The sequence below is a fragment of the Podarcis raffonei genome, chromosome 10 (genome assembly GCF_027172205.1).
Source record: "Podarcis raffonei isolate rPodRaf1 chromosome 10, rPodRaf1.pri, whole genome shotgun sequence".
Classification (NCBI taxonomy): domain Eukaryota; kingdom Metazoa; phylum Chordata; class Lepidosauria; order Squamata; family Lacertidae; genus Podarcis; species Podarcis raffonei.
Window position 1 is genome coordinate 36,930,006 of NC_070611.1, and position 26,415 is coordinate 36,956,420.

General features: G+C 42.9%; 1 protein-coding gene across 7 annotated transcripts in view; it reads right to left on the bottom strand.

Annotated features, from left to right (window-relative positions):
- The window catches only part of PPFIA2 (PTPRF interacting protein alpha 2), a 285,944-nt gene extending 259,798 nt beyond the window's left edge, over positions 1 to 26,146 (bottom strand). For 5 of the 7 annotated variants that reach the window (XM_053406948.1, XM_053406938.1, XM_053406935.1 and 2 more), the window contains exons 1-2: positions 25,855 to 26,145; positions 15,991 to 16,241 (exon numbers count right to left, since the gene is read on the bottom strand). In XM_053406948.1, the coding sequence (XP_053262923.1) occupies positions 15,991 to 16,239 (249 nt within the window). In that variant the 5' untranslated portion in view covers positions 16,240 to 16,241; positions 25,855 to 26,145. Of the gene's footprint in view, positions 1 to 15,990; positions 16,242 to 25,854 lie in introns of all 7 variants that reach the window. The other 2 variants (XM_053406933.1, XM_053406934.1) reach the window with 2 other exon arrangements.
- Between the last annotated feature and the right edge of the window lie 269 nt (positions 26,147 to 26,415).

Here is a 26,415-nt window from a genome sequence, read left to right on the forward strand (position 1 = left end):
ATCAATCCCCCCTTCTTTGTTTGCCCTGCAGTCTATAGCAGCAGCATACCCCCCCATGCTATTCCAAAGGGTTCCTCAACCTTCCAGAGCAGTTTCATAGTGAAGCGAGAAACAGGGGTGTACAGGAGGAAGGGGAGAAGCAAATGGGAGAAATATGAATTATACTCTATGATCAATCACTGAGCTTACAAGTGCCTATTTATTTCCAGCATAAAATAAGAGGCTAAGTTTCACAGGTCTCATGAAGAATAGCCCTTCGATACTCTTGTATTCTTGCATATAGTCCATCTTTATTTCAGTTAACAAGGAAGAAAACTGCTACCAATTTTATTATTTAGGAAAATCTTGTGATTAATTACTTTCAGGCACTTGATATAAAACAGATTGTCATTTAGTAGTATCTTAGGGATGCAAACTATTAGTATGACCTCCTTCCACACAATCATAAACAGCAGATGTGATCATTGCCTAATAAGCCATCATAATTCATTATACAATCATACTGAAATTGGGGTTGTTGGTATTTTTTCTTATGCAAATGTATTGCATAATGAAAACAAAAATTATGATAAGATTATCTGCTAAAGATTGTGAAGACTTTTAGAGCATGCTTGTTATGTGAAATCAAGGGATTGAAAATACAAATGTAATCTTTAGAACCTTACATTAGAACAGCTAATTGCAAGGGACCTAAATTGCTTTAATTGAAGGTAACCTGTTTGTGTCCATGGATATGAGCTATATACAGGCAAGCTGTGCCGCTTAAACTTTTATAGACTACTTAGGGAAGAAAAATAAAGTAAACAGACTAAATTTAATACTCTTCCATTTTAAAGAGTGGGCATGTTACACTGGCATATGTCCAAATAGGGTATCATACTCATTAATAGCAGAAATAGCTTGTCAAAACATCCAGGAACAGGAAAATATTATGCAAAAACCAATTAGCAGTGTTAAAACATTGAAAGCAAATTAAATAATGTAGGATTCCAATTGGGAGCCTCAGAATGACTCAATCAGGGGAGAGAAACCTAGTGAATTTACAAGTATCTTGCTAAAAAAAGAAACACAAGACTGGTTTTACTGAGTGTGTTAAATTTATTTTATAGGCATCTTAACATTCTTTGGTTTGCCAAAGGTGCTTTTTTAATGCTATACATACATCATGATCTCTTATGAAGGACATGCTGTGGAAAATGTTGGTCAATTTTGCATTTCAGGCATCCTAAGGATAGGACTGTAATGGCATGTTAAGAAATGATCACCACTTTTATCACACTTGAAATATTTAGTTCTTTTCTTTGAAAAGTAGACACAACTCTCTCTCCACACACACACACACACACACACACACACACACACACACACAGAGTTCTTCCTTCTCAGCTGATTCATGCAGATCAGTTTAGTGGGAGGCATCAATGCCCACTCTCTGCTCACCAAATAATCCATCTGTTGATCAAAAGAGGGCAATTTGCATATCCATCAAGACAATGGGCTCTGCAACCCCAGCAGAGTCCTTGCATTTGCTTTGCCTCCACTGCCAAAATTCATGGAGTCTTGGGGGAGCCATAAAAAATTGCTGGTGGGCAGATAAGTCCCTCCAAAATAAGTGTTAGCTACCCCTGTTTTAAAAACACAAGTTAAGGGAGGTGGGGAATGCTTTATTTCTTCTTCGGCTGTCACCTCCAGGAGATTTCAGGTCTGTTTTCGCAACACACACACAAAAGTGATATGCTAGTAATGTATATTTAATGTTTTCGCTCTTTACCCAGTACATTTCTATACACACAGAAACCTGATTTATTTTACATTGCCTCCCCTGCACTGCCCTATTAATATGCATAGATGTGCAATGATATCATTTCCCCAGCTACCGTATTTTATTTTTTTAAGTTGTGCCGTGTGTAGCCTAACTACCTTAATTTCCAGACCATAGCTCCAACTTTCTCTATTGCTGTATCTCCTGTCTTGGTCTAGTGTCAGGGTAATCCAGATGTGCTGGTTCTCAAGGAGAAGCCAAGGTGAAGCACAGTGAGGCAGTTCATGGCTATCTGTGGTCCAATAGCAGAGACTGAAGAAAAGGCCAAAGTCAAACACTGCAGAGCAGGTTCCCCAGGTCAGCAGCATGAGGCCAAGGTAGAAATCAGGAACTGGGTCACCCAGTGCTAAGAACCTGTGTTTCTCAGAAACTGACAATCAGTAACTGAGTTTCTGTCTGGTCACCCAGGCCCTGCAGCAACTGCTTAGCTGAGTCTCCAAGGTTCCTGCTTCTGAAGAGGCCCCTTACTCCTGAGAAGCCTGCTTCTTCCAGGCCTTGAGTTGACAAATGGCTGGCTGTGCCTTCTGACACTTGTTCCCTGGGGTTGGGAGGCTGCTCAACCTCTCCCTCCGATTCCACAGATGAAAGAGTTGCCACAGGTGAGTGAGGACCATTGCATGCCAGTCCCTCCAGGTCCTCTGCTGCAGATAGACTTGCTACTGCTGCTCCAGAGATGCTAGAGGTGTCTGGGGCAGTGCTGGAGTCAGGAGACCCCATAAAGTCTTCAGATTTCATGTCACTGGAGGAGGGACAGTCATCCTGGCTTGTGCCTGGGACTCCACGTGTCTTCACTTTAACATTCTAACATTTAATTTAGTTTAGAAAAAATTATGGAGGTGTCTCTGTAGATTTCTCACCCATCCACCTGCCTATCACTCTAGTTCAGTGGTGTCCAAACTTTTTCCAATGAGGGCCAGATTTGATAAATTGAAAGGCCATGAGGGCCGACCAAAAGGCTTTTTTATTCTTTTATCCCAAAGTGGTTGAGCTTTTTTAAGGATTGAAGTTGTTTAGGATTTTAACCCAGGAAATAAGATGCAGGGGCTGGATTAAACCAACCGACAGGCCGGATTAGGCCCCCAAATTGGACTTTATATATATATAACAACAGACACGCACTCTTTCTTTTACAGACCTTCATTAACTTTTCACATTGCTAGCTCCTCCTCCTAGTCTATAACACAAGGACTACCAGCCACAGGACCGTTTTCCCGCACATGATTCCCCTTATTTTTCTTTAGTTAAGTTTCCTACAGCATCCTCCACAAACACAGTGCCCTCCAGATGTTTTGGACTTCCACCATCCATGACCATTGGCCATACTGGGCGGGGCTAATAGGATTTGTCATCTGTCAACCTAGAAGACACCAGGTTGTGGGATGCTGTCCTACCCCATCTATTTTATTTGCTGCTCTCCTCTCTTGGTCACATTATCTACATTTTAAAAAAATGCAGTCTCCTAGGGGTTGAAGCAGACATGATGACAGCCATGGTTAATGTACTGTCATCAGGAGTGGTATGTCTGGTGGGATGGAGCTGTAGAAAAAGCTTTCTGGCAGTGGAGTCACTGCTGCTTTCCAAGATGGGCAGTGCCAAGGTTGGGGCTGTGTGGGCACACCACAGTGTCATACCTTGGATCTCAAATGCCTTGGCTCCCAAACAAATCAGCTCCTGAGCAATCGTAACCCGGAAGTGAGGGTTCTGGTTTTTTAACTTTCTTTTGGAAGCCAAACGTCCAATGGGGCTTCTGCGGCTTCTGATCGGCTGCAGGAGCTTCCTGCAGCTGATCAGAAGTTGTGCTTTGGTTTCTGAACTTTTGGAAGTCAAACAGACTTCCGGAACAGATTCCATTTGACTTCCAAGGTATGACTGTACTGGATTTGCTTTGCAGCCCTGACCTTGACACCACCATCTCAGCCCTTCTGGTAAGTGCCAGTGATGCCTGCCAGGAAGCTGCTGCTGCAGTTCTGACCCACCAGATAAACATGTGTAAGCACTCCATACATTTCCCCTTCACCTATAAATGCACTATAAATGTGAGTTTGCCTATTCATGTATAGGGACAGCATGCCAGCAGTGCGCCTGCCAACTGATGTCTTAACTCTAAACATAAACTGGTTAATTCATGCTCTAAGTATGCTTATGTGTGGAGGGTAGCCATCTAATGCTTACACAAGCAAGCAATTGACATATGCTTGCTATCCTCCCCATTTATGTTTCTATCTTCCTGTTAAATGATTGTGGCAGCTTTTCTCTCTCTGATTTTCACTCCTGCCAATGCTCTGCTGCTTACCTGCTATCACTCCGCCATGTTTCAGACACACAAACCCTTTAGTTTCAGAAATGTGCATCTGGCTCAAACCTCCCTGTGATCATGTTTCTTTCGGCACAAAGTATATCTGCTTCCTTGTTTGTAATGCTGGAAGTGTCATTCATGCGCACAAAACTGCTCTACATTTGTCCATTTTGCTGTCCATTTTCCTTGGTATCTTTTGTCACTCTTCAGGTTCTATTATCAATGGACAGCCTGATTCACACTGACGGCAACTTCCAGGGTGGGCTGAGCTTCCTCTGCTCACACTTCATTCCTTCCCCTTCCCCCAAGTGTGGTATTTGAGGCCAAACAAAACACCTGCTTCACTGACATTCAAATCTTCCACTGGTTGGACATCTGCTTCTTGCAAATGCACAAAACCCCCTAACCAGTTTGGAACAAGGGTTAGATGTTGGACCAGGACCTAGGAGACTGGAGTTCAAATCCCCACTCAGCCAGCCATGAATCTAACTGCATGATATTGGGCTAGTCACCATCCCCAAGACTAACCTAGCTCACAGAGTGTTGTAAGAAACAACTGGGAGTGGGAAAACCATGTATGTCATCCTGAACTCCTTGAAGCAAAGGTGGAATATAAATGTACCTTAATGAAACAACAACAACAACACAGCACTACTACTGCTAGTCTTCAGAATCCTGTAACTGAACATGCACATGACATGTTGCCAGTTTCCCAGATTGGGAAATACAGGTTTCCCACCCCAAAATTCTCCATTTTCCTGCATACCTACAAGGCCTGTTGTGCTTATCAGCACAGACCCATTCTCACCCTTGCCCCTAGTGTGGATTTTCACAGCCCAGGCCTGAGAAGAGAGAAAATTTCTTCCAAATGGCACAGAATGTTTTTAGAGACTTTAGGATTGCCTGTTTTGCATTTCTTGCAGCTGAACTTTGTGTAAAATGCTAAAGAAAATGTGATCTGTTGAAAAGGGGATGTCTTGTTTTATCTATGCAAATAGGCTTCATTTTGCTTCAATAAATAAGCAAAGTAACCGTGAATTAGCCTTGCCCTTGACAACTAATATTTAATTCTATATTTATTTACTGCAATGCATTCTTACACTAAGTCATCCGTTAATAATATGTGCTAGATTTTTCCTTGCTATGGACTCTGCTTGAGCAATACACAATTTAAAATGTAAATTATGTTATTTTTAATAAACTGCAGCGAGATTGGGCTATGCAGTAAAAGAATTTAGAAAACTGATGGGGAAGCTGATTTCTCCCACAATCTCCCACAATCTGCAATCTGCAACTTTCAAATACATATATTCCATTTTATTATTAGTGCCGCTGTTATAAAGTGTGTTTCCCCTTCGTATGGCTGAGTTTTATCAAGTGAGCTCCAAGAAGTGCTGAACCTGCTGTTGGAAGATTTACATTTTGAATTACCCTCTACCATACCAGGAAGTCTTGAATCTTTTACATTTAAAGCAGAGGTGTGGATTCTCTGAGCTTCCAGATGCAGTTGAAGAAGACCGTTCACAATCACTGGCCATTGGTCATGCTAGTTACTGCTAATGGAGTCCAACAACATTTGGAGGATCACAGGTTCTCCCCATGCTCTATTAAGGGCTTCTTCATGGTTCTGCCTGCTGCAGTAATGGAGTTGCGATAAAGCCCTTAGCTTCATTTTAAAAAGTAAGTTGATCCAAAAAGTGACTACACCCTCAAAAAAAAATTCAAACCTTTTTGAAGTGTGCATTTGTTACAAAAACAGCAAATGCACCAGGAATGTAAGAAGCTGCCTTATAACCAAGTCAGACCACTGGTCCAGCAAGCTCAGCACTGACTGCACTGACTGGAAGCAGCTTCCCATAGTTTCAGGCAGGGGACATTTCCTGCCTTATCTGCTGATGCTCCCACTCTTCCTATAGGGTCACTCCTCATCCATATTCACTACAATATAATGGTCCTTGTTGTACTCAACAGTTTGAAGAAAGGCTATCTAGTACACATGGTACTTGATAAAAGCACAACCATGGAAACATCTAAAATGTTAACTTATCAAGCCACTTATCATCCAGTTACGTTCTGGAAGCCTATGCCAGAATTAATAGGAGCAAAGTCTGGCGAAAAGTCACCCACTCCATAGAAAAAAAGCAAAACACAAAAAGTGAAAGAAGCAATTAGGAAACACCCCTCCAAAATTAAATATGACAGAAGCCAGAGAAGTCACAGGAATATAGTGGGAGTCTATACGTCCATTTTAATAAAGTCACACTAAAGCACAGCCCAGGGTATAAGATACAGCCCTACCACTAATGCGTAGAGCTATAGAGATGGACAACATTAAAGGCACCCAAACAAATCTTTGCAGGGACTGGAGTTTCAAAAGAATCTTCCTTGCAGTTTCATAGCAATATAGGAAAATCCTCACGTAGGACACCCATCTGCTCTAACTGGCAGCACCTCCACACCCCACAGCCCCAGCCTCATCAGATGTCTTACTACAGTTCCTGTTACCAGGCCTTCCTTAGGTAGAAAAAGGAAGGATAAAATGAAGACCTTCTACATGCAAATCATGTAGCTGAGGTGGTGCCCACACTGTGGCATTGATATATATGTGGCGGTGTTTGATGGAATGCATTCACACTGGGCATTAGTTGTCTCTTCCCCTCAGCTAGTACTTCCCCACCCTCCATAAGATCCAGAAAACTGAGGTCCATTATGGGTATGCAATGCAAATATTAGGTGTGCTGATCTTATATTAGTATTTGGATGGGGAATATGTCATGTGGATGGATGGCACCCAAAAAAATCGAGACACATAAAGCTTGAAATCCACATTAAACTCCCACATAGATGGGCCCTGACCTGGCCTTCCCACGCTCAAAAGTAAAGCACTACAAAGACAGGAACTGGTTCTGAGTGGTATAGCAAAATGCCCCCCTTCGAGTGGAGTTCACTATGCATCTCTAAATAAATGCACAAAGGATCAGTCTGTATGAAAAGTCAGTCTTCTGTATGTCTGCTCAGAAGTAAGCCCTACTAAATTCTCTGGGGCTTATCCCCACACAAGATTTCAGCCTCAGAAACATCACATAACCTGGAAAGAACAGTCACTTTAGGAAGTTTTGGGCTTTCACCCATAGCTTTCTGCAATAAATAAAACTATGTTTTTATAAAGATACAACTTGAGGTTTGCTTCCCTTTGGTTTTCTGTTCAAACGAAAAAACAGAGCCATTAATCTCAGACAGACAGCTTCCTTTTGTAAGCTTTTTACTTTAATTATCATTAAAGTAGCATTTCCTTTTGTTACATTGTGCCAGGTGCCTGCTTTTCATCCTTCAGGGTTTTTGTTGGGTTTCTCTCCCCACCCCACTTGCCACTTCTGCTTTATCCTCAGAGGCAAAGTATCTAAGAGGCAACAAACACCACACCATTGACCCGTCTGGATTTATTTTTATCTCATGTTTATGCCATGTGTCTTTACAGGCTTGGAGATAATGAGCCATCAAATAGTTTATGTGCCCATTAATGTGTCTGCTCCAAGTTAAAGTAACTGATAGGGACATTTATGAACCAGAATTAAATGTGGAGACGGGGACACACTGTTCCTGCTGAAAGCAATCTTGCCATGGACAATTTTTGCTGGATACTTTTATTTTATGCCCCCCCCCCCCAGGATTTCCTTCCACTGCATTCTACAAGGCAACTCATGTTCTTTGACTTGAGGCATAACATTTTTTTGGAAAGAAATGTAAACATCTAGAGTTAGGCTGATCAAAGTTAGCATCAAAGGATTGCAAGGCACGCATATGCAGTTCCAACTATATATATGCAGCGGTTGCTGAAGATTAACATGTACCAACCTGCACCAAATAGCTGGATACACCTTAGAGGTACCCCTCCCCTTGAAAATGACAAGGGCAATCCTCTTCCCCTAGGTCCCTGGTCTTCAACTGGTGACCTGACCCAAGGTGGGTCGCAACAGGAGCACTACCACCATGCAAATATAAAAGGTTAAGAAACGGGTCCCCCAAATGCATGCTTGAGTTTAAAGTGGGTCCTGGGTCTGCAAAGGTTGAAGACTACTGCCCTAGATAACAATGCACATCAGCACAGTTGTGGCAAAAGTGAATGCATTTCTTAGTTTTCTGAGAAATACTTGCACTACCTCTATCTGCCCTCCATGTATTTGGGGCTACAACTCCCATCACCCCCAGCCAGCACAGCCGCACCACCAGTCTCAGCCAACAGCAAAGGATGCTCTATCCTGTGACCTGGGTAAGACTAAGCTCTAGTTTGGGGGATAGCCAACATGGTTATCCTCCAGATATTGTAATATGTAACTCCAATTAGCCCCATTCAGCTTGGCCTGTGGTCAGGGTTAATGGAAGTTGTTGTTCAAAGGCTGGGCTAGAGCACAAGTGTGCTGATTCAGATTAATCTGGAAGGCATGACTTTGGCTACTCCTACTAGAGTCTCTCACCCTTCTCTGATATGGGAGAAGTCAAATTGCCATATGTATGGTGTGATAGCACTGCAGCAATCCAACACATGTGTAATCATTTGGAAGCTGGCACAGAGCCTAAGCATTTCATGGTTTCCAGTTACACAGAGAAAGCACTACACATGCACATCTGTAAAGGAGCAGATGCTACACAGACTGGCCAATGAATGCAAGTATGTTTCGGGTGGGGCTAGCAGCCACAGTCTCCCTCTTCCCTCCTCCCACATCCATTCTGCCCTTCAAGCTGTCTAAAAGAGCTTTGCTGACATTGTACGAGGCTCAGACATGAATCAGGGGATTCCAAAGATCTATGCATTGGCTTCAGATCTGATGCTTCCATTGTGAAGGCTACACATGTTCAATAGTTATTAGAAAACTCAGTACACACATCTTTAAGAAGGATAAGACATTGCAATAAACCCTGAACTAGAATCGGCACATCCCACTTATTTCTATGGAACACAGTCATGCATACACACAAACACATCCTTTAAAAAGTTAATATTATATGTTGCAGATGTGCCCAGATTTGTTATTTATTTGTCTGCATGTCTGATTTATATGAGGAGGTTTTTCTAGTATATGCACAGTGACCAAATCAATACTGTTGTTGTGGAGAAAAAATAATGAAGGAGAGAAGAATGGCAGGTTGCTACTTTCATGTTATTAAAGAACCTAATTATTTTCTTCCCAGATTGCACTTCCCTTCCCTGAATCAGCAAAATCCTTATTGCCCAACAGTAATGAAGAAAATGTAAGACTATCATGAATTTCCTTAACACAACCCAATTAAAGCTTCATATTGATCAAATTGCATGTACTGGTTCAATAGAGCAAGGTCATTACATTTCCTTCCCTGACTATTTCCTTTTTACCCTCCCCCAAGGATTCCTCAAGCTTGCATTCTAAAGACAAAAAAAAAAGGAAAAAACCTCCAGAGCATTTCTTCCAAGTAAATACCACAGTGCAGGTCTCTTTGTCTGCAGCAAAATTTACAGCACAATTAGATATTGAAACTATTGCAACAGAATTAGATCCTGCAACGCTTGCAAAGCTATTGTTGATCTGCACCTCTTCCCTCCCACAACCACAACTGTAGCATTGAGTTCAACAAATGTGTGTGATGATACATTGTACTCTGTATATGAACCATGCTGGATCTCACAGTCTGTGTACTCCAACACCTTTTTCCAACAATGGCGAGACATGAAGCTTCTAGAAACCAGCAACAGGACATTATATATGTATGCATGTGTGTGCGCTTGCATACGATTGTTTTTAAATTATTGTTTTTCTTTGTTTTTAGTGGTTCTTATATCAGGTGGCGCTGTGGTCTAAACTACTGAGCCTAGGGCTTGCCGATCAGAAGGTTGGCGGTTCAAATCCCCATGACGGGGTGAGCTCCCGTTGCTCGGTCCCTGCTCCTGTCAACCTAGCAGTTCGAAAGCACGCCAAAATGCAAGTAGATAAATAGGTACCGCTCCTGCGGGAAGGTAAACGGCGTTTCCGTGCGCTGTTCTGGTTCACCAGAAGTGGCTTAGTCATGCTGACCACATGACCTGGAAGCTGTCTGCGGACAAACATCGGCTCCCTCGGCCTATAGAGTGAGACAAGTGCCGCAACCCCAGAGTTGTCCGTGACTGGATGTGTGCTCTGTGCTGAGTTTTATATAATGGAAGCAGATTTGAGAGGCCATGCTTCCTTAAGGCTCAGTCCTCATTGGGCTGCTTTAGGGTGGGACAGGGGGTGGCCATGCTAGTTCTCAGTCCCAGCAACATTAACATTGCATCCAACTAAGTGTAGACACATTGAAATCAATTAACACAAGTAACAATCTGCATTACATCACTTAAAAGCCTCTCTTTCTCTCTCTTTCTCTGACACACACACACACACACACACACACACACACACACAGGAAGTCTTTGAATTATGCCATTCATTATTCAAAGCAGCTGCCTAGGCATCTATTTCCAAGCAACACATTTAGGATTAATGTGGAAGTTCATAAAAAGAGAAAAATAATAACTCAATCACAATGGGGGGGGGGAATCCATGTGGTGTTTTTAAAACTTCCTAAATTTCAAGAAACCTTTTCCACATTTTTGTGTCTTCCAAGGAATCGCTGTGTGCTGCAACAGATCCTCAAACTGCTGGCTTGCATGAACACAGTACACCTCATTACACACCCTGCACTCTTCTGTAACCATGCACTGAAAGGAAAGGAGGGTCACACAAAAAGTGTTACTGTTCGGGTGACCCTTCATTACCAATATTCTTGTGCTGGAAACTCTGATAAGAAAAGGCTTCAGTGCTAAGCACACCAACTAGATAGCGAGTCCTAGTGAAGTTTCTTCTGATTAAACCAACTTAGGAATGGGCTACATTGAGCCCAGACACCAATACGGAAATGTACCGAGGTCAGCCAACGCCAGGCATTGTGGGGAACCTTTCTCAGCCTAAGGACCATGTTCCTCATGGGCAACCTTCCAGCAGCCATGTGTCAGTGGGGAGCAGAGGCAAAAGGAGGCAGAGCAATGGATATGAATCTCACCTTTGTACAGCAGAGGACATTCCAGCCATGCAAAAGTCTACACGCACATACATCTCTCCATCTGCAGCCATCCAAATTGGCAAGGCATATTATGAAAATTCAAGGGCACATTCCAGTCATGGGGAAAGCAATTGAGAAGAATTCAGGACAGGGTCTGTGGGGGGTGTAGCCTAGGAAGAGGGGTGGAGCCTAAGGAGAGTCACAACGGCTGAAGGGAGAGGTCTTGGGGGCAGAGGTGCCGGCTTCGCCAGAGGATTGGGGGGACCCAACATGCCATTGTGAAACATCCTGACATTGACGTCATGAGGAGCCAGGGGCAGAGCCAAATGCCCTCTGGAAATTGAGGGGGGCGGCCTCCTCCAAAAATGCATTTGGGGGGCCGAAACTGCCTTGGCCCCTAGGAGTTGGCACCTATGCTCAGGGGGGTGCATTTTGTTTCCATGCCTGAGTCTCCCCAGCCTGGTCTAGTAGACCACTGTAAACAAAATGGCAGAAAGCAGCACGTACGGTAATATCTAGATCGGATGAATTCACAGAGGATGGAAATTGCTCATACAGGAGGTGGCAGTGGCCATTAATTCAGACACCTTTAAAAGAAGACCGGCAAATTCATGGAAAATAAGGGTATCATTGACTACCAAACCCAATGGCTGTGTTCTGTCCTCCATGGTTAGAGGCAGTGTGCTTCTGCATAAAGGTAAAGGTAAAGGGACCCCTGACCATTAGGTCCAGTCGTGACCGACTCTGGGGTTGCAGCGCTCATCTCGCTTTATTGGCCGAGGGAGCCGATGTTTGTCCGCAGACAGCTTCCGGGTCATGTGGCCAGCATGACTAAGCTGCTTCTGGCGAACGAGAGCAGCGCACGGATAGGCTGTTTACCTTCCCACCGGAGCGGTACCTATTTATCTACTTGCACTTTGATGTGCTTTCAAACTGCTAGGTTGGCAGGAGCAGGGACCGAGCAACGGGAGCTCACCCCGTCACGGGGATTTGAACGCCGACCTTCTGATCAGCAAGTCCTAGGTTCTGTGGTTTAACCCACAGTGCCACCCGCGTCCCGTGCTTCTGCATACTAGTTGCCAAAAGCCACAAGGTAAAAAGTGCTGTTGTGCTCAGGTCCTAATTGCAGGTTTCTCAGGGGCATCTGGGTGGCCACTGTGAGAACACAACACTAGATTAGATGAGCCATTGGTGTGATCCAACAGGCTCTCATCACGCCCTAAGAAGATGAGCACAGATTCTGAACACTTCTCTTTGCCAGAATTACTACACAGTAACAAAATCCACATGCTCCACCCGTTTGGTGCTAGATTACGATACTCATCCTGCCTAGCTCTATTTTGTAAAGAAACAAGGATAGAATTTGAAATGTGCATCATTATTTGATGAGAGTTCAATAAGACTAGCTCTGTCATTCCCAGTGGGCACCACTTCCACATGGAAGATAAAACTATTTTTTTAAAAAAAATAAATCCTATTTCTTGCCAGTCTTTTGCTTCTTGAATATGTATGCATCAGAACTAAGTCTCATTGCATAAGGAAAAGATCATATCCCTTCTTCACTAACTGATTCCAAATAAAAGCTCATATACAGTTTCTTAAATTAGCCATTTATATTCACAGCAACTACTCAACCAGAACTGTAATAGCGGAACATTTGCCATCTCACATATTACATAAGTAAGGTTAAAAACAGGCCTTTGTAATAAACTAGGAATGAAGCTGGATATATCAAGATCTGTATACCCATCCCTGCTAAAGTTCAAGTGCTTGCTAAATCCGAAATAATGTGCAGCTCCTGAGAATAAATGCTAAATGCCAGATTTTACTAAATACTGGCAGATTGCTGCCTACCATATTTATTAAATACTAAATGGTTATAATACACTCTAGAATATAACTCTACTTGCTCCAATTATATTGAAGGTACTTCCTGCTTTCTTTGCACTACCGTCCGATTCCATCAGATTGTAAAGGTGATCCTATTCCATGCTTTAAATATTGCAGTACAAGCCTCAGGGCATACACATAAGCCCACTTTTCTGAGGGGGGGGACCAAATTAATAGGTGTTCTTTGTCAAGCGCTACCAAACATCACCAAACAGGCTTCACATTTACCAGCAGCATATTTTGCCTGCCTTATTTTGTGATGGCACTGCATAACCACTGACTACATTGCACAGGAAGAGACTGGTCTCTACAGGTGGCTAAAGAATATCAGGTTCCATTTGTTTGGGCAAGGTGAAGTTCAAAGACAATAGGTAGGAAGAGGAAGGAATCCTAAGGCGTACTGCAAAGTTTCAAACTGCCACCCTTTCATCTACATGGCTCAAGAAATGGCACCTGTGCTTTTTAAGGATTCCACTGCTGCCTGGGGTTAAGACAGAACGTAGTAAGAAATGATCAAAGTCCAGCTGTTACTGCCATCCAGACATGCCTTAAGTCACACGATTTGTAAACACAAATAGCAGTGCCCAAATACCATTTTTCTGGGCCTAGGGTTTTTTTTTTTAAAGAAAATCATTATAATGTCCTTGACTTCCCTATGAAGGGTTTTATCTTGGGTTGTTTTTTTTTTTTAAAAAAAGAGAATTAATTGTGTCCTTTAGCTGATTTAAGTTCCTATATTCAAGCTTCGTATGTTGCTGGCTTCCCGATTTGCAACTTGTAGTAAAGCATAGAAGAATGGTATGTATGCACAACAATTATTAATGAGTTATGAACTCTGTTTAGACCAGGCACCCCCAAACTTGGCCCTCCAGCTGTTTTGGGACTACAACTCCCATAATCTCTGACCACCTGTTAGCTAGGGATGATAGGAGTTGTAGTCCCAAAACAGCTGGAGGGCCGAGTTTGGGGCTCCCTGGTTTAGTCACTGTTCCCTATCACTAGGATCTACTGTCAGTTCCTCTCTGCTTTCTGGAGCCCAGAGGTCTGTCTCATTTATTCGTATATGTTCTGAGTTCTGCAAGTCCTGCCACCACTATTGGTTCTCAATATCCCCTGGATCTCATTGTCCCCAATTTATTATCCAGCTTGTCTTTCCCTCCCTGCTGCCAGTCATACAGGCTCCTCCTACCTGGGAGTAGAAAATGCCACCAGGAAGTAAGGCTGTCTGGGACTTGGAGGGCATGCACCTCCATTTCTCTCCAATCCAAGTCCCAAGAGTTTTCTGTGTAAGGGCAATTGTCCCCACCTACCTACCCCGCTTCAAGGCCTGGGCCAACAGCTCACTGCTCAGAATGCTGCTTCTTCTGTTCCATCACTGGTTGGTTCCAGTTTATCTCGAGATCTGTACACCCATATAAATAAAGGGAAACATTCCCCCCCTCCAGCCCCTTGTAGCCCATGCTGGACACCTCTAGACACTCAGACATGGTTTAAATACACTCAGTCCTTTCCTTCCCACCATAGTATGTTTGTTTTGGGACCAGAGTGCATGAGGAACACAGGACAACAGGGCTCTTAGACCTTTAAGGGGGATGTAGAAGAAGCATTTTCCAGCATAGCATTTGTCCTGTTGGAATGGCTGCATCTGGATTCACTGATGCTCCCTCTTCTAGACACCTGTGAAAGCAGGTATTTCACTGGACCCCTGGGACCACCGCCCTTGCCCATCAGCTGTGTAATGGAAAGCAGCAGAGAGAGGGGAGGGGAGGGTTTTGATACTGTGCAACTTGATGTCTGATGCAATTGCAATGCTGCAAGATCAAAGCAAGGGGGTAGAAATAGCTCAGCAAAGAGACTTGTGTTCCTTGCTGTATGCAAGAAGTCCCTTTACATTTTGCAACTGCTTGCATGTGGTTTGCAACTGCATCTTAAAGACTGTAGCTTTGAGGCTCTGATATAAATAGTATCAGGGAGCTTTTAAAAAAAAGTCAGTGGGAAAGCTGGAAGGTGAAGCTTGAGCAGAGTTGCCGAGAATTGAATACATGCCTCTATTTCCATGGGAAATATATTTGCAATCTCGTCTGTGACACTGTGTGCAGTAGTGGCAGGCAATGGGCAGTGGGGCTGCATTGCTCTCCAAGCTTCCCAATATGGTTTTCTGTGGGGTGGGCATGCATTGGCATGGCTTTGATGTTAGGCTACCCTATGCCTGATTTGACTCAGATAAAGAGCATCCTTTCCCTTAGACTAATTTACCAGGTACGTTCTATTAATTGGCATAAGTTTTTATTACTTTTATGTTTGTATTGCATTGATATTAGATTGTACACTGTCCCTGAATCAATCAATAGATACATTCTATTCCTTCCTCAAATAGATACATTCATGTTGTTTCCTGTCTTGCAGCAATTAAGTTTAAAGTAAACTTTGAAATCGTCATTGTCATCTAAATGCAGCAAACCTGTTAAGTAGAAGAGATCCAATGTGCAGAGTACATGTGCAGGGCAGCCCCATTCCATCTGTAAGGTCTTGCCATTCATTTCAGAGGTAAGGGTAGCATCGTGCCTACAAAGGGATGCATTGACATGCTTTCCTTTCCTTGAGAAAGACTGCTTAAAGTGCATCGTGGTTCCATCTGCACACTGGAGCACATATAAAGCTCTGGATCAAGGCATACGACTTTCTGATGGAACCAGAGGCAATTTGCACATCCAAGGGCTCAATTTCCTTCTTATTGAACCTATATATATATATATAACTAGGCACACTAAGTGTCAGTGCTTAAGTCCAATAGTTAAACCATACAAAAAGTGCTTTGTAGCTTCTTACACTGGATCTTTAAGGAACTCATATATTATCCATTGAGATTATGCGCTGCAAACGCAATGTTTATGAGTTAAAATGACCGGGAATGTATGGACACCCAACGTACCTGGGGCAGTGCAGAGTTGAGCTGCCGCTGGAGAGCATCTCTATCGTAGATGACATCCTGGAGGCGTTGCTGGGCCAGAGAAAGGCTTTCCTGCGTCTCTCGAAGTGTGTCCAAGAGACGGTCCCTCTCATCTAGCATATTCACCATAAGCTGCTCAAAGTGAGAATCCGAGTCCGAGCCACTGCTCTGGGACCCCCTTTGACTCATCGGGGTGTCCTCGTTTATCGTGGGCATCACTTCACACATCATTTCTGAAAGCAAAAAACAAATGGTGGGAGGGATGAAAAATAATCCTCTAAGTACCAGTAGCTTCTAGGAAGCTATTATATATAATAAAGTCAATCATTTCAAGATTGACTCCCTTCCTGGCAGTAAAATAATTAATAATAATAATAATAATAATAATAATAATAATAATAATAATAGATTTAGTCATTGAATTATTATAATCATTTATTATTAATAAAATTGTTAATTATTAATAACAATTAATAATTCACAGTTCTGGAAGTGTTCCTCTTTCAGGAGAGGGATACGTTTAAAGTCTCACCAGCAGATTGACACAGACAGTGTCCTTTGAAAACATGTCAAAGATTTCATTTTCTAAGTTCGTTTCTTTGATCTGACCTTTATCCACCCACTCACTCTCCTGCGTGCCATCTTCTGACTGTTTGTAGTGGTGCCCATGGCTACTATTAATTGCCAAAGATAGTACTTCCCAACACTTTCCTATAGCAGAGCTCAACTTCAACGCTGGACTCAGCAGAAAGTCAACATTAAAAATGTCATAACGCTCTACTCTTCTTGGCAGCCTAGGTTGGAGTCAGGCCTTCACTTAGGTGATCTCTTCCAATAAGAAAGCTAATTGCCCTTCACATAATTCCTTCCTCAAAATGAGGAGGACAGAAATGCATTTCTACAAAGCTAATTTGTTCCAAGATTGTTGCAGCCTAGCCTAAGGGTAGCTTTTGGAAAATCAATTAATGTCACAATTATCATAACCTATCTTAAGGTGCTTGGTGCTGTGCAACACAAGGTAATTTCACAAATCCAATATGCTGTTGGATATTTCTCAATAAACATTTATGGCCAACATTTATGCTAGTTCAGAAGGTTATTAACCTTAAAACATCAGGAAATGAAAATGAACAGAATCACTGTGTACTAGCTAAAATTATTAACTAATATGCCGTCCATATATTACAACAGTAGCGTCAAACCATGACCATTCTATTTTGCCTTTGATCTCAAGTGATTCTGCCATTCTAGCCCATGCTATTGACTCCCATTCTTGTTCTTTTCCTAGATGCTCTACTCTTCTTGTGTGTTAATATTCTGAGTGGCTTATATTGGTGTTTTATCTCTGCTTTTGGACTGGATTCCTTTTATAAAGTACTTGAAGGACTGAGTGGGAAAGTGAGCCATACCAATAAACATGGCTCAGTTATTTACAACTGGGATAGATACACACAAATTTTGAAGCATCAGACAGCACTTCAGACAAGTTTGCTGTTTACGCCTTAACGCCACGTAGCCTCAGCCAGAATACCTGAGATCACATAGCACACTTCAGTCTCCAAACCCTATAACTGCCACCTTAGCCACAGCACCCTTTTAACTGTATCAGGGCAGCCAAAGAAAGCAGAAGCCAAAAGTTCTTCCTCAAGACTTTGGTACCTTTGTTTTGTTAATCATATGCATTGACTGAACCGTATTGTTGCCTCTGTGTATTGATGGAAAACAGCATATAACTTCCAATGCGACATAAAAATGTTCTCCTGAAATAAGAACTCTAGGAAGGCTATTTAAGCTGCCTCAATGTGTCAGCTGTACATTGCTCACTTTGTTTGGCTATATTTATATAGCCCCCCCCCCACACGACACACGTTCCCTGGGCTGCGCAATGAACATTAAAAGGGTAAAATATATCAAAACAATAAAAAGCAATAGAAAAATATGAGGGTAGGCAGAGTGATTGCTATTGTTCCTTCTGCCTAGAACTCTCCCTGACAGCTGGGAACTGTTAGTAGGCTTGCTACAGTGACAAATTGCTACCTGTTGATTGGTGCTGTTACTGTGTGCTTGTTACACGAGATGCCTGTGAGCAAAATCGCCATTGGTGGGTAGCTGCATGTTTTGCTATAAAAGAGATTGCCACTGTTGTTGCATTTGTTACTCTTGTGATGTTTCCCACGTGTGGGTAAGTCACTGCTGGCTGGGTGTGGGTACCAGCAAGCTAACATGGGGGCAAACAGAGACTCAGAAGCAGACATCCTAGGTGCACCATACAATTGGGATGCTCAGGACACATAATGAGCAAGGCACCTAGAAGTAATTGTATTTAATTTGGTTACACCAGAGGTTTAAGACCTGATAGTTCAAGGTTACAATTAAATGGGTTCTGAGCTGGACAAGGGTGAAGTAGGAGGCAGTGGATGAAAGCATGATCCATGAACGTATATTTCTACCCCTAGTGCATTGTCTTGTCTTTTCTTTTTTTCACCTTTTCTTTGCCACTAATGAGTAACTTTCCAGATTTTTCACCATGGTTGCAATCCCACAAGAAACACGTGATTGCTCTCTTCTCAAAGCACAGCAATCTAGCAAGGGAAACAAAACGCAGTGCCGTAGACCCAAATGGTAGAGCTCTCCAAGGACCCAACAGCACACTTAAGGCAAACCGCCATTGATATTAATGATCATTAGGGCCAATTTCAATGCAACAAGGTCAGACCAAAAAGTTTATTCTTCAAGCAAAGGAACACCCGGAATTAGGGGAACCTGTAAGCAACAACTAATGTTACATTTTGCAGTGCTCCTATTCAATGTTGCAATCAGCTGTAGGATACTGAATTTCCCTTTCCTCCAGATTTTCATTCTTTCCCCCTGCTCAACAGACACTCAATATTCTATGGCCACTGAGCGTGCTCAGTCCTTACTGGACTGCTTTTGGAGGGGAGATCTTGCCCTTTCAATCCCACCCCCTCGTCATTTTTGCTGCTTCTGCAAACCTGCATGCCAATATCAGCAACTCTGCTTTCACTACACAGCTGTCATAATGCAGCACCTGAATTTGCTATCGGTCTCAAGCAGGGCAACAACATTTTGCACCAAATATATGCATTAACCCAGGGCTGTGGAAAAAACCCAGCATCAAAGACATGAATCTATGGTCCAGCTTGGGTCTTACATCATGGCTTTTTAACAAAAGTTTTGGACATTTGAAAGTGCAATAGGTCTGCAGGCAAGTCAACAGAGCAGGAGGTTTCTGCATACAGCTGAGTGTTTGATTTGTCCTGTGAGGATGCCTAAGGGGTCAATTAAGCAGAAAGACTGGCTTCTGCTGCAAACTGAAAGGTATGGGAATTTTGACTGGAAATCCAAATAAAGGTTACTTGCAATATTAAAATCTGACTATACTGCAGGGTTGTTGTGTACTATGCCAGTGGCAGCTGGCAACATTTTGACTTGGTAGGGCTGCAGTTCTTAACCTTGCTGTTTTTCTTATAACAGGGTTTGTTTAGGAAAGTGTGCTGAGTGCTACTGTCTCCTCACTAAAAAGCATCAGTTATTCTCTGCACAGCTATGGAGTTGAGAATAGCTTGCATTGTAAGAGGGCCCCTATGATTTTCAGGCAAGATTGACTCCATACCTCTTATTTAGAAATTATTTCATACCACATGACATAAGATTTTGAATTCACATATTCATCACTACACCTACACATCCATTGGCGAAAAGTAAACAAACAAACTTTTTTAAAATGTAAAAAGCACATGCTACAAGTTGCATCCTGTTTTTTTCTCTCTCCCCCCAATCAATTTAACTTTTCATTATACAAAACACTTCTTTCCTCTAAATTAAAAGTACAGAACAAAATGCTCCGACCAACAGATGAAAGATTATTGCTTCATTTGAACCAAGGCACACCAGAACATACTTGCAATGCATGGCTTTGTAATAATCTCTGGTCATGTGCAGAGTTCACCACACCGGAGTAATTGTAATCAGCCTCTTACACTGAGATTAGGAATCATATTGTCCAGGTTTGGGGAAAGATGGGTAGTCAGTCAATGTGATATGCAAACAGTCATAGAGACCAAACTTCTCATTTTAGAAACTGACAGATAAAGTCACAAAAAACACCCAATATAGAAATAATAGCAAGAGCATTTCCCTCCATTACTCCATATTCATGAGATTCGGAATTAGGAAGGGGCTTGTTGGAAGCAGATCTGCACACCAGTTCTGGAAATACTCTGGAAAATACTTGCATTTGGCTTAGATCAGTTTGCCCTGCTCTGCTTTATCCAGCAGCAGCTGCTGCAGTTTTTAATGTGTGTATGCAGGGAAATTGTTAATACAGAGTTTGCTGCAGCACATGCAAAATATGTCCATAATTTCTCCTTCCAATTCAATTCATAAAAAATGAATGCAAAAAAAAAGATTTTAAAAGCACATTTTATATCTATATATATATACACATATATAATAGAAAGAGACTCACACTGTGACCACTGTTATTTGCTTCCCTCTCTTGCAAGGAAGGTCACGAAACAAATACTAAAGAAAACAAAAATGTCCTTCAAAGTAGGAAACACTCCCTGTTGCTTCTCTGGTTAACAGAACATGCTAAAAGATATGAGGAGATCTAGCCTTCAAGGAACAAGCTCTGAGCATGCTCACAAGCAATGCATGATTTGATAGGGCTGGAACACCCTCAGTCCTCCCCACTCAATGCAGATTGCCTTGATAACAACAGAAAGAAGGGGAAACGGAAAAGCTGGTAGTCCTCCAAGAGACACATGGAGTCCTCCAAGAGACGTCTTTACCAGAGTATACTTTTGGATTAGGACTGTCAGAGTGATGCAGAGAGCTGATTAGCCAGAAAACAGGAAATGGTCAGAAATGTTTCCAGAGCTTCTCTTGAGTTCAAACGGATGCGTGTGAAACAGGAAAGTGTGTGTCTTTGGGGGGTTTTGTTTGGTGGCGGCGGTGAGTTAAAAACGTGCTTAACGTTCTCCTTGTGCTGTGTCCCAATAGTGCAGCCCCACCTGCAATGTGGGTATGAAAGCAGTGGATAGCAGGGTAGGGTTTTTCTACTTTCTCAGCTCAAGTTCAACACCTCTCCTGCAATACAGGTGACAGCAAGATTGTTGCACATGTTTTCTCTCACTCACACATCCTTCCAGGCCACAATAAAGGCAATAAAGTGCACTTGCTTTTGAATGTGCATTAGCATTCATTTCAAAAGTCTCACACCAAGTAAGAACAGAGTTAGAAAGAGCTGGAACGCTTTTTCCTTTGCTGCTGATACCTTTTGAGGGCACTTGTGGGGAGGGCCTGCTAGTGCACCACCCCACCTTGATTAAAATCTTGATTTCTGTGGACAGCTCTCTTCCCCCATCCCTGGGGACATGACCTATCCAGACAATGAGGTAGTTTGCTCTACTTTTTTATATTCATGTGTTGTTTCTTCTCTCTTCTTTCTCCAGTCGGTTCTATGTGTGCTGTATGCTGATTCTTGTTGCGCGTGAATAAAAGCTATAGTCTTCTTCACCCCAAAGTGTGCTCATTGCCTCCAAATCACAAAGAACAGCTGCCCTTTGGAGGAGCAGTGGGCTTTCTTCCCCCTCCCCCCAAGATGCTTTGTACTTCTGCAAATACAGTGGTACCTCGGGTTACATACGCTTCAGGTTACATACACTTCAGGTTACAGACTCAGCTAACCCAGAAATAGTACCTTCAGGTTAAGAACTTTGCTTCAGGATGAGAACAGAAATTGCACAGCAGCAGCGGGAGGCCCCATTAGCTAAAGTGGTGCTTCAGGTTAAGAACAGTTTCAGGTTAAGAACAGACCTCCAGAACGAATTAAGTACTTAACCCGAGGTACCACTGTATCAGGGTTCCACTGAGTCTGCTAATAGCTGCCTTATGTGCTTGAGTGCTGATGTTCTGGCTACATAAGCACAGGCACTCCTCTAAAGATATTTAAATGGAATTTAAAATATTATAAGAAATGAATGATTAAGCAGAGACTACATGGCAACCTAGCAGAGCTGCCATAGCAGCCGATTTCCTGCACCATCAGGGAGTTTGCTCTAAGATCTTAGAGATCTCGTCCAACTCCATTGTTTAAATTAATCACAATAGTGGAGTTTCTCCTAAAAGTCACTTTTAAATGAGAAAGAAAGAGGAATTAAAAACAACAACACTGTTTAACCCCAAGAGTGTTCATAAATCAATTACAACCTAACTCTATTAAAATGCATAGGACTTTTGCTATTTACATCTATGGGAAAGGGATTGTGCACTGCAGTTTTAAAATTACTCCTGTAATTTGAGGTTGTTATGCCTTAGCAATGATATATCTGAATTAAGTAGAAAAAAGAGATTATTTAGTGACTGTCAACATCCTTCTGGAAAAAATATATATACTAAGATAGATCTTCACATTAAGCTTAACTGTGGAAGGTTCAGATGTTTAGTAAAAATGAGGGAGGGAGGGAGGGAGGGAGGGAGGGAGGGAGGGAGGGAATCTATCCAATAATATACCATGTGTGCCCTTTCTTCTACAGCAGGCTTTCACCAACCATACTCTTATTAACTGCTGATCTTTGGATTCATTAAAATGTTCTGATGAGGTAATTGATTAACAAACTTACATCGAAGCTCACAAGCCTATCAAGTGCCTTCACCTTACAAGACGGCTTGAAAGGACAGCAAGACAGAGATAATGAAGCACAAGGCTCTGTGGTTATTGGTCTGAAATTCTTTTAATGCCACTGTTTGTTCTTTATTGCAGAACAAATAAACAAATGGGATTGGGGTTTCCCCCCCAGAGATGTATTTTCTCCTAGCAAATAGAATTACAAAATAAGTCAGTAAGAAACTCAGTCTGATATAGCATGAGAAAGGTACAGAGTGACAATCTGAGTTGGGCACTAATAGAGGAATTCACAACTTTTCATATTAACATGAGCATCTAATTCCACTTCAGCTAATCTTGATTGACTGCACATCTCATGGAATTAATGTTTCGTCTGCAATGCCCAGCTCTTGGAGATCCTGTAATTCATTGTTTGGGGATGCAAAGCTTAGTAAATAAAGAATCCTAGATCAAGCTTAAAACTTGGATTTTGTGAGTAAATTTCTTTGAACTTTTTTTACACTGCAAAAATTGTTTAATGGTGAATTCAAATATGAATTCTTTTCCATGATCTCTTTGGGTTTGCATGCATCAGTTCTGTCAATAAAGAATATTGCATTTCCAGAAGTAACGAGATTCCGAAAAGGGGCAATAACCAAAAGTTAACGTAGACCCTTTGGCAAACTTTCAGCTGGACAATATCAACCATTATCATATCCTATAATAGCGAACTCCTTCTCTCTGAAGTGGTGCACACACTCTCATATACTCTGCATCTAGTGTGCTCCTGGTTTGCTACAATCCCTATCTACCCTGCTGTTTCTTATGAAATACTGCATCTTGCTGTGTTTCCCCCAAATGTGCTTCAATTCAAATTGAGAAAAAGGAGGACTCAGCTGCATTTTAAATCAATGATCGGTAACCCAGCCTGAACGTTCATCCTTCTTTAGCAAAAATGGCACCACTCCCACACAATAATTCCTCTTATCAGGAGGCTTGGGGGAAACCCCATGATATATAAAAAAAGAGGAAGACAAGTTTTTGTGGTGAGAGGAGAAACTAGAAGACATCCCAATCAGGACTGAGCATGCTCAATGACCACAGAACACTTGGGTAGGAAAAGATAGCTCAGTTGGTACAGCATGAGAGAATCTCAGAGTTGTGGGTGGGGCAAAAGACTTCTGCCTTGCAGGGGGTTGGACTAGATGACCCCCTGTACCCCTTTCCTTCTCTTCCATTCTGTGAACCTGTGGGAGGGGAATGGCATATCCTGGGAAAGGGCACAGTTGTCTATCTGGAACAAGAAAACTCCAACATTTCTTGGATAACATATCCATCACTGGTCCATGTGACTCCAACATCTCAGCAGAGGTCATTCCCAAACCAGAAATCTTTAACTTTAAATATTTAACTGGAAATATCAGGGATGGAACTGGGGACCTTTTGCAATCAGAACATGTGGTCTGCTACTGAGCCTGCCCCAGGATATGGTTTCACAATACAGTACTAGTACTAACAGAAAGTACCATTTGAGATGACTGCTTTTCTATAAAAGCAATTTTTATCAATGTGTTTTACATTATTGTACAAAGTGCTATAGGTAGTATTCAATGCTAGTCCTGCTCAGAGTAGACCCACTGAAGTTAATAACCCTTTGTCAGTCATGTGTATTAATTTCATTGGGCTACTCTGGTACACAAAGCTCACATAGTGCAAACTGCAACACATCAGCTAGAGCAGTTGGTAAAGTAAATTAACCATTAAGTCCTGTGATGAGATTTACTATTCCAAGATGCATGGGAAATTAAAACAACTTGCATAATTCAAAGTTACCAGAAGGAAGCAATTATATAATGGTATATATCCACTTCACCCCAAACAACAGACCATTACAGACTGCAACTTTGGGGCTTTCTGATGTGCAAAAGGCAACCTGTATCAATCCTTAATTTGATCAAAATTTATCTTTATTCTGAATCACTACCATGGAGAGGGTGGTGTGTGTGTGTGTGTGTGTGTGTGTGTGTGTGTGTGTGTGAAACCTCTGCAAACAGCACAGCAAGTCAATCCTAGTTCTTTCATTTTGACCCCACCCACCAGCTTCTCTCTACCTCTTGATATCAAATGCCCCAGGTGGAAAAAAAAAAGCTCAGAAATCAGAAGAGTAATATTCACTCCGCTCCACAGGTCAGTCACGTTTGTTCCATGGCACATGTTCATTGCCATTCTTCCTTTTTTAATTGTAGGGATGTGAGAGGAGCAATTTGTGAGCACAACTGACTGCTCAACAAAGGCTCCCTTCTTATCACACTACCGTTCAGCTATAGTTCACCTTGAAGGCTTCCAGTTTCAAAGGATCAGGGTGTGGGAGGGGTGTGGTTTCTTCTATATTCCGAAGATGGTACTATAAGGTGACTTTCCCCCTGTTCTTGCTAAACCCTTCCCTTGGGAGCCCTGCGTGCAATTTCATTTCTCCATTCAGGGAAGCCAAGTCTTTAATTGCACGAGCTACTTTGCCCCTTCGGCTACATCCGCGCCATCCCCCTTTGCTCTGTGCCTGCCGTGACATCATCAGCAGGAACTCACCCTGCCCTTCGGATACTACTTCACCCAACCATATTTACAGCACCTCCAAAGAGACGCCGCCGCTGCTGCTCTTGCAGCGACCAGCAATTCCTGCGATTTTCTTCTCCTTCTCCGCCCCCCCACCTTCCCCTTTCCAGATGCTGTCAGCTACACCTCACTTCACCCACGGAGAGCAATTCCTGGAGGAAAATCCGTGCCATTGTCTGACTTGTACACTGCATGCATCTTTCTCCTCCTAGTTAACTCCTTCCCTCCCGCGCTGCTTCAGCTGAACTGTGAGATCACCTTTGAAAAATTAAAAGAAGAAGAAGAACGTAGAGGGTTGGAAAAAGAGAGAGGGAGAGAGATCCTTTCCACTTAACCGCACCCCCCACCCTCCACCAGCAAGTCTTGGTATTAAGAGCTAAGTCTTGCAGCTGCAACATCTGCCACCCAGAAACCCAGCCCATCCTTTAAGGGAATAAAATAGCCTTAAGAAGTTGACTTCATTGAAAGACTCGCATTTCCATTTCCAAGGAGAATCTTTAAAAGGCAGCAGCCCCACCACCTCCCTTTCCCTTTGCAATGGGATGTGCGGGGCAGGGGGGGTGGTTTGAGATCTGCCTTTGCCCTCTGGCTTTGCAACATACCTAAAGCTTGGTCTTCTCCGCGCGTCTCTCGGGAATCGGTGGTCCTCGCCCTGGCTCCGCTGGGCGCTCACACACAGCCGGCCGCCGCCGCCGCCCCTCCACTCGCCTCCCGGGCAAGGCTGCCAGGACCAACGCCAACGCCGCCGCCGCCGCCGCCGCCGCTCCTGCTCAGGGAAGGCAGCCCCAGCGCAGCCCGCCACCCGCTTCGGCCGCCAGCAGGAGCGGCTCGGCGGCACCTCAGCATTTTCCTCCGCCTGTCACTTCGTCGGCAGCCGAAAGGGGGAAACATCCATGGGGAAAAAATGGCATATTACAATTTTTTTGCTTTGAGGAGCTAGAGCGCGGTTGAGACCATTGTTAGAAGGAGGAGAGGGGGGAGAGGCGGCTCTTAAAGCTCCAGCAGCCCTTTTTTTCCTCTCCCCCCCCTCCCTGGCTGGGAAAGTCAGCGGATTAATGGGGGGGGGGGAGAAAGAAAGCAGGGATTTTGCTTTTCTTGGAATTAAACTTTGCGGAGTGACAGCTGGAATGGCCTGCGCTAAAAAAATAAATAAATTACAATGG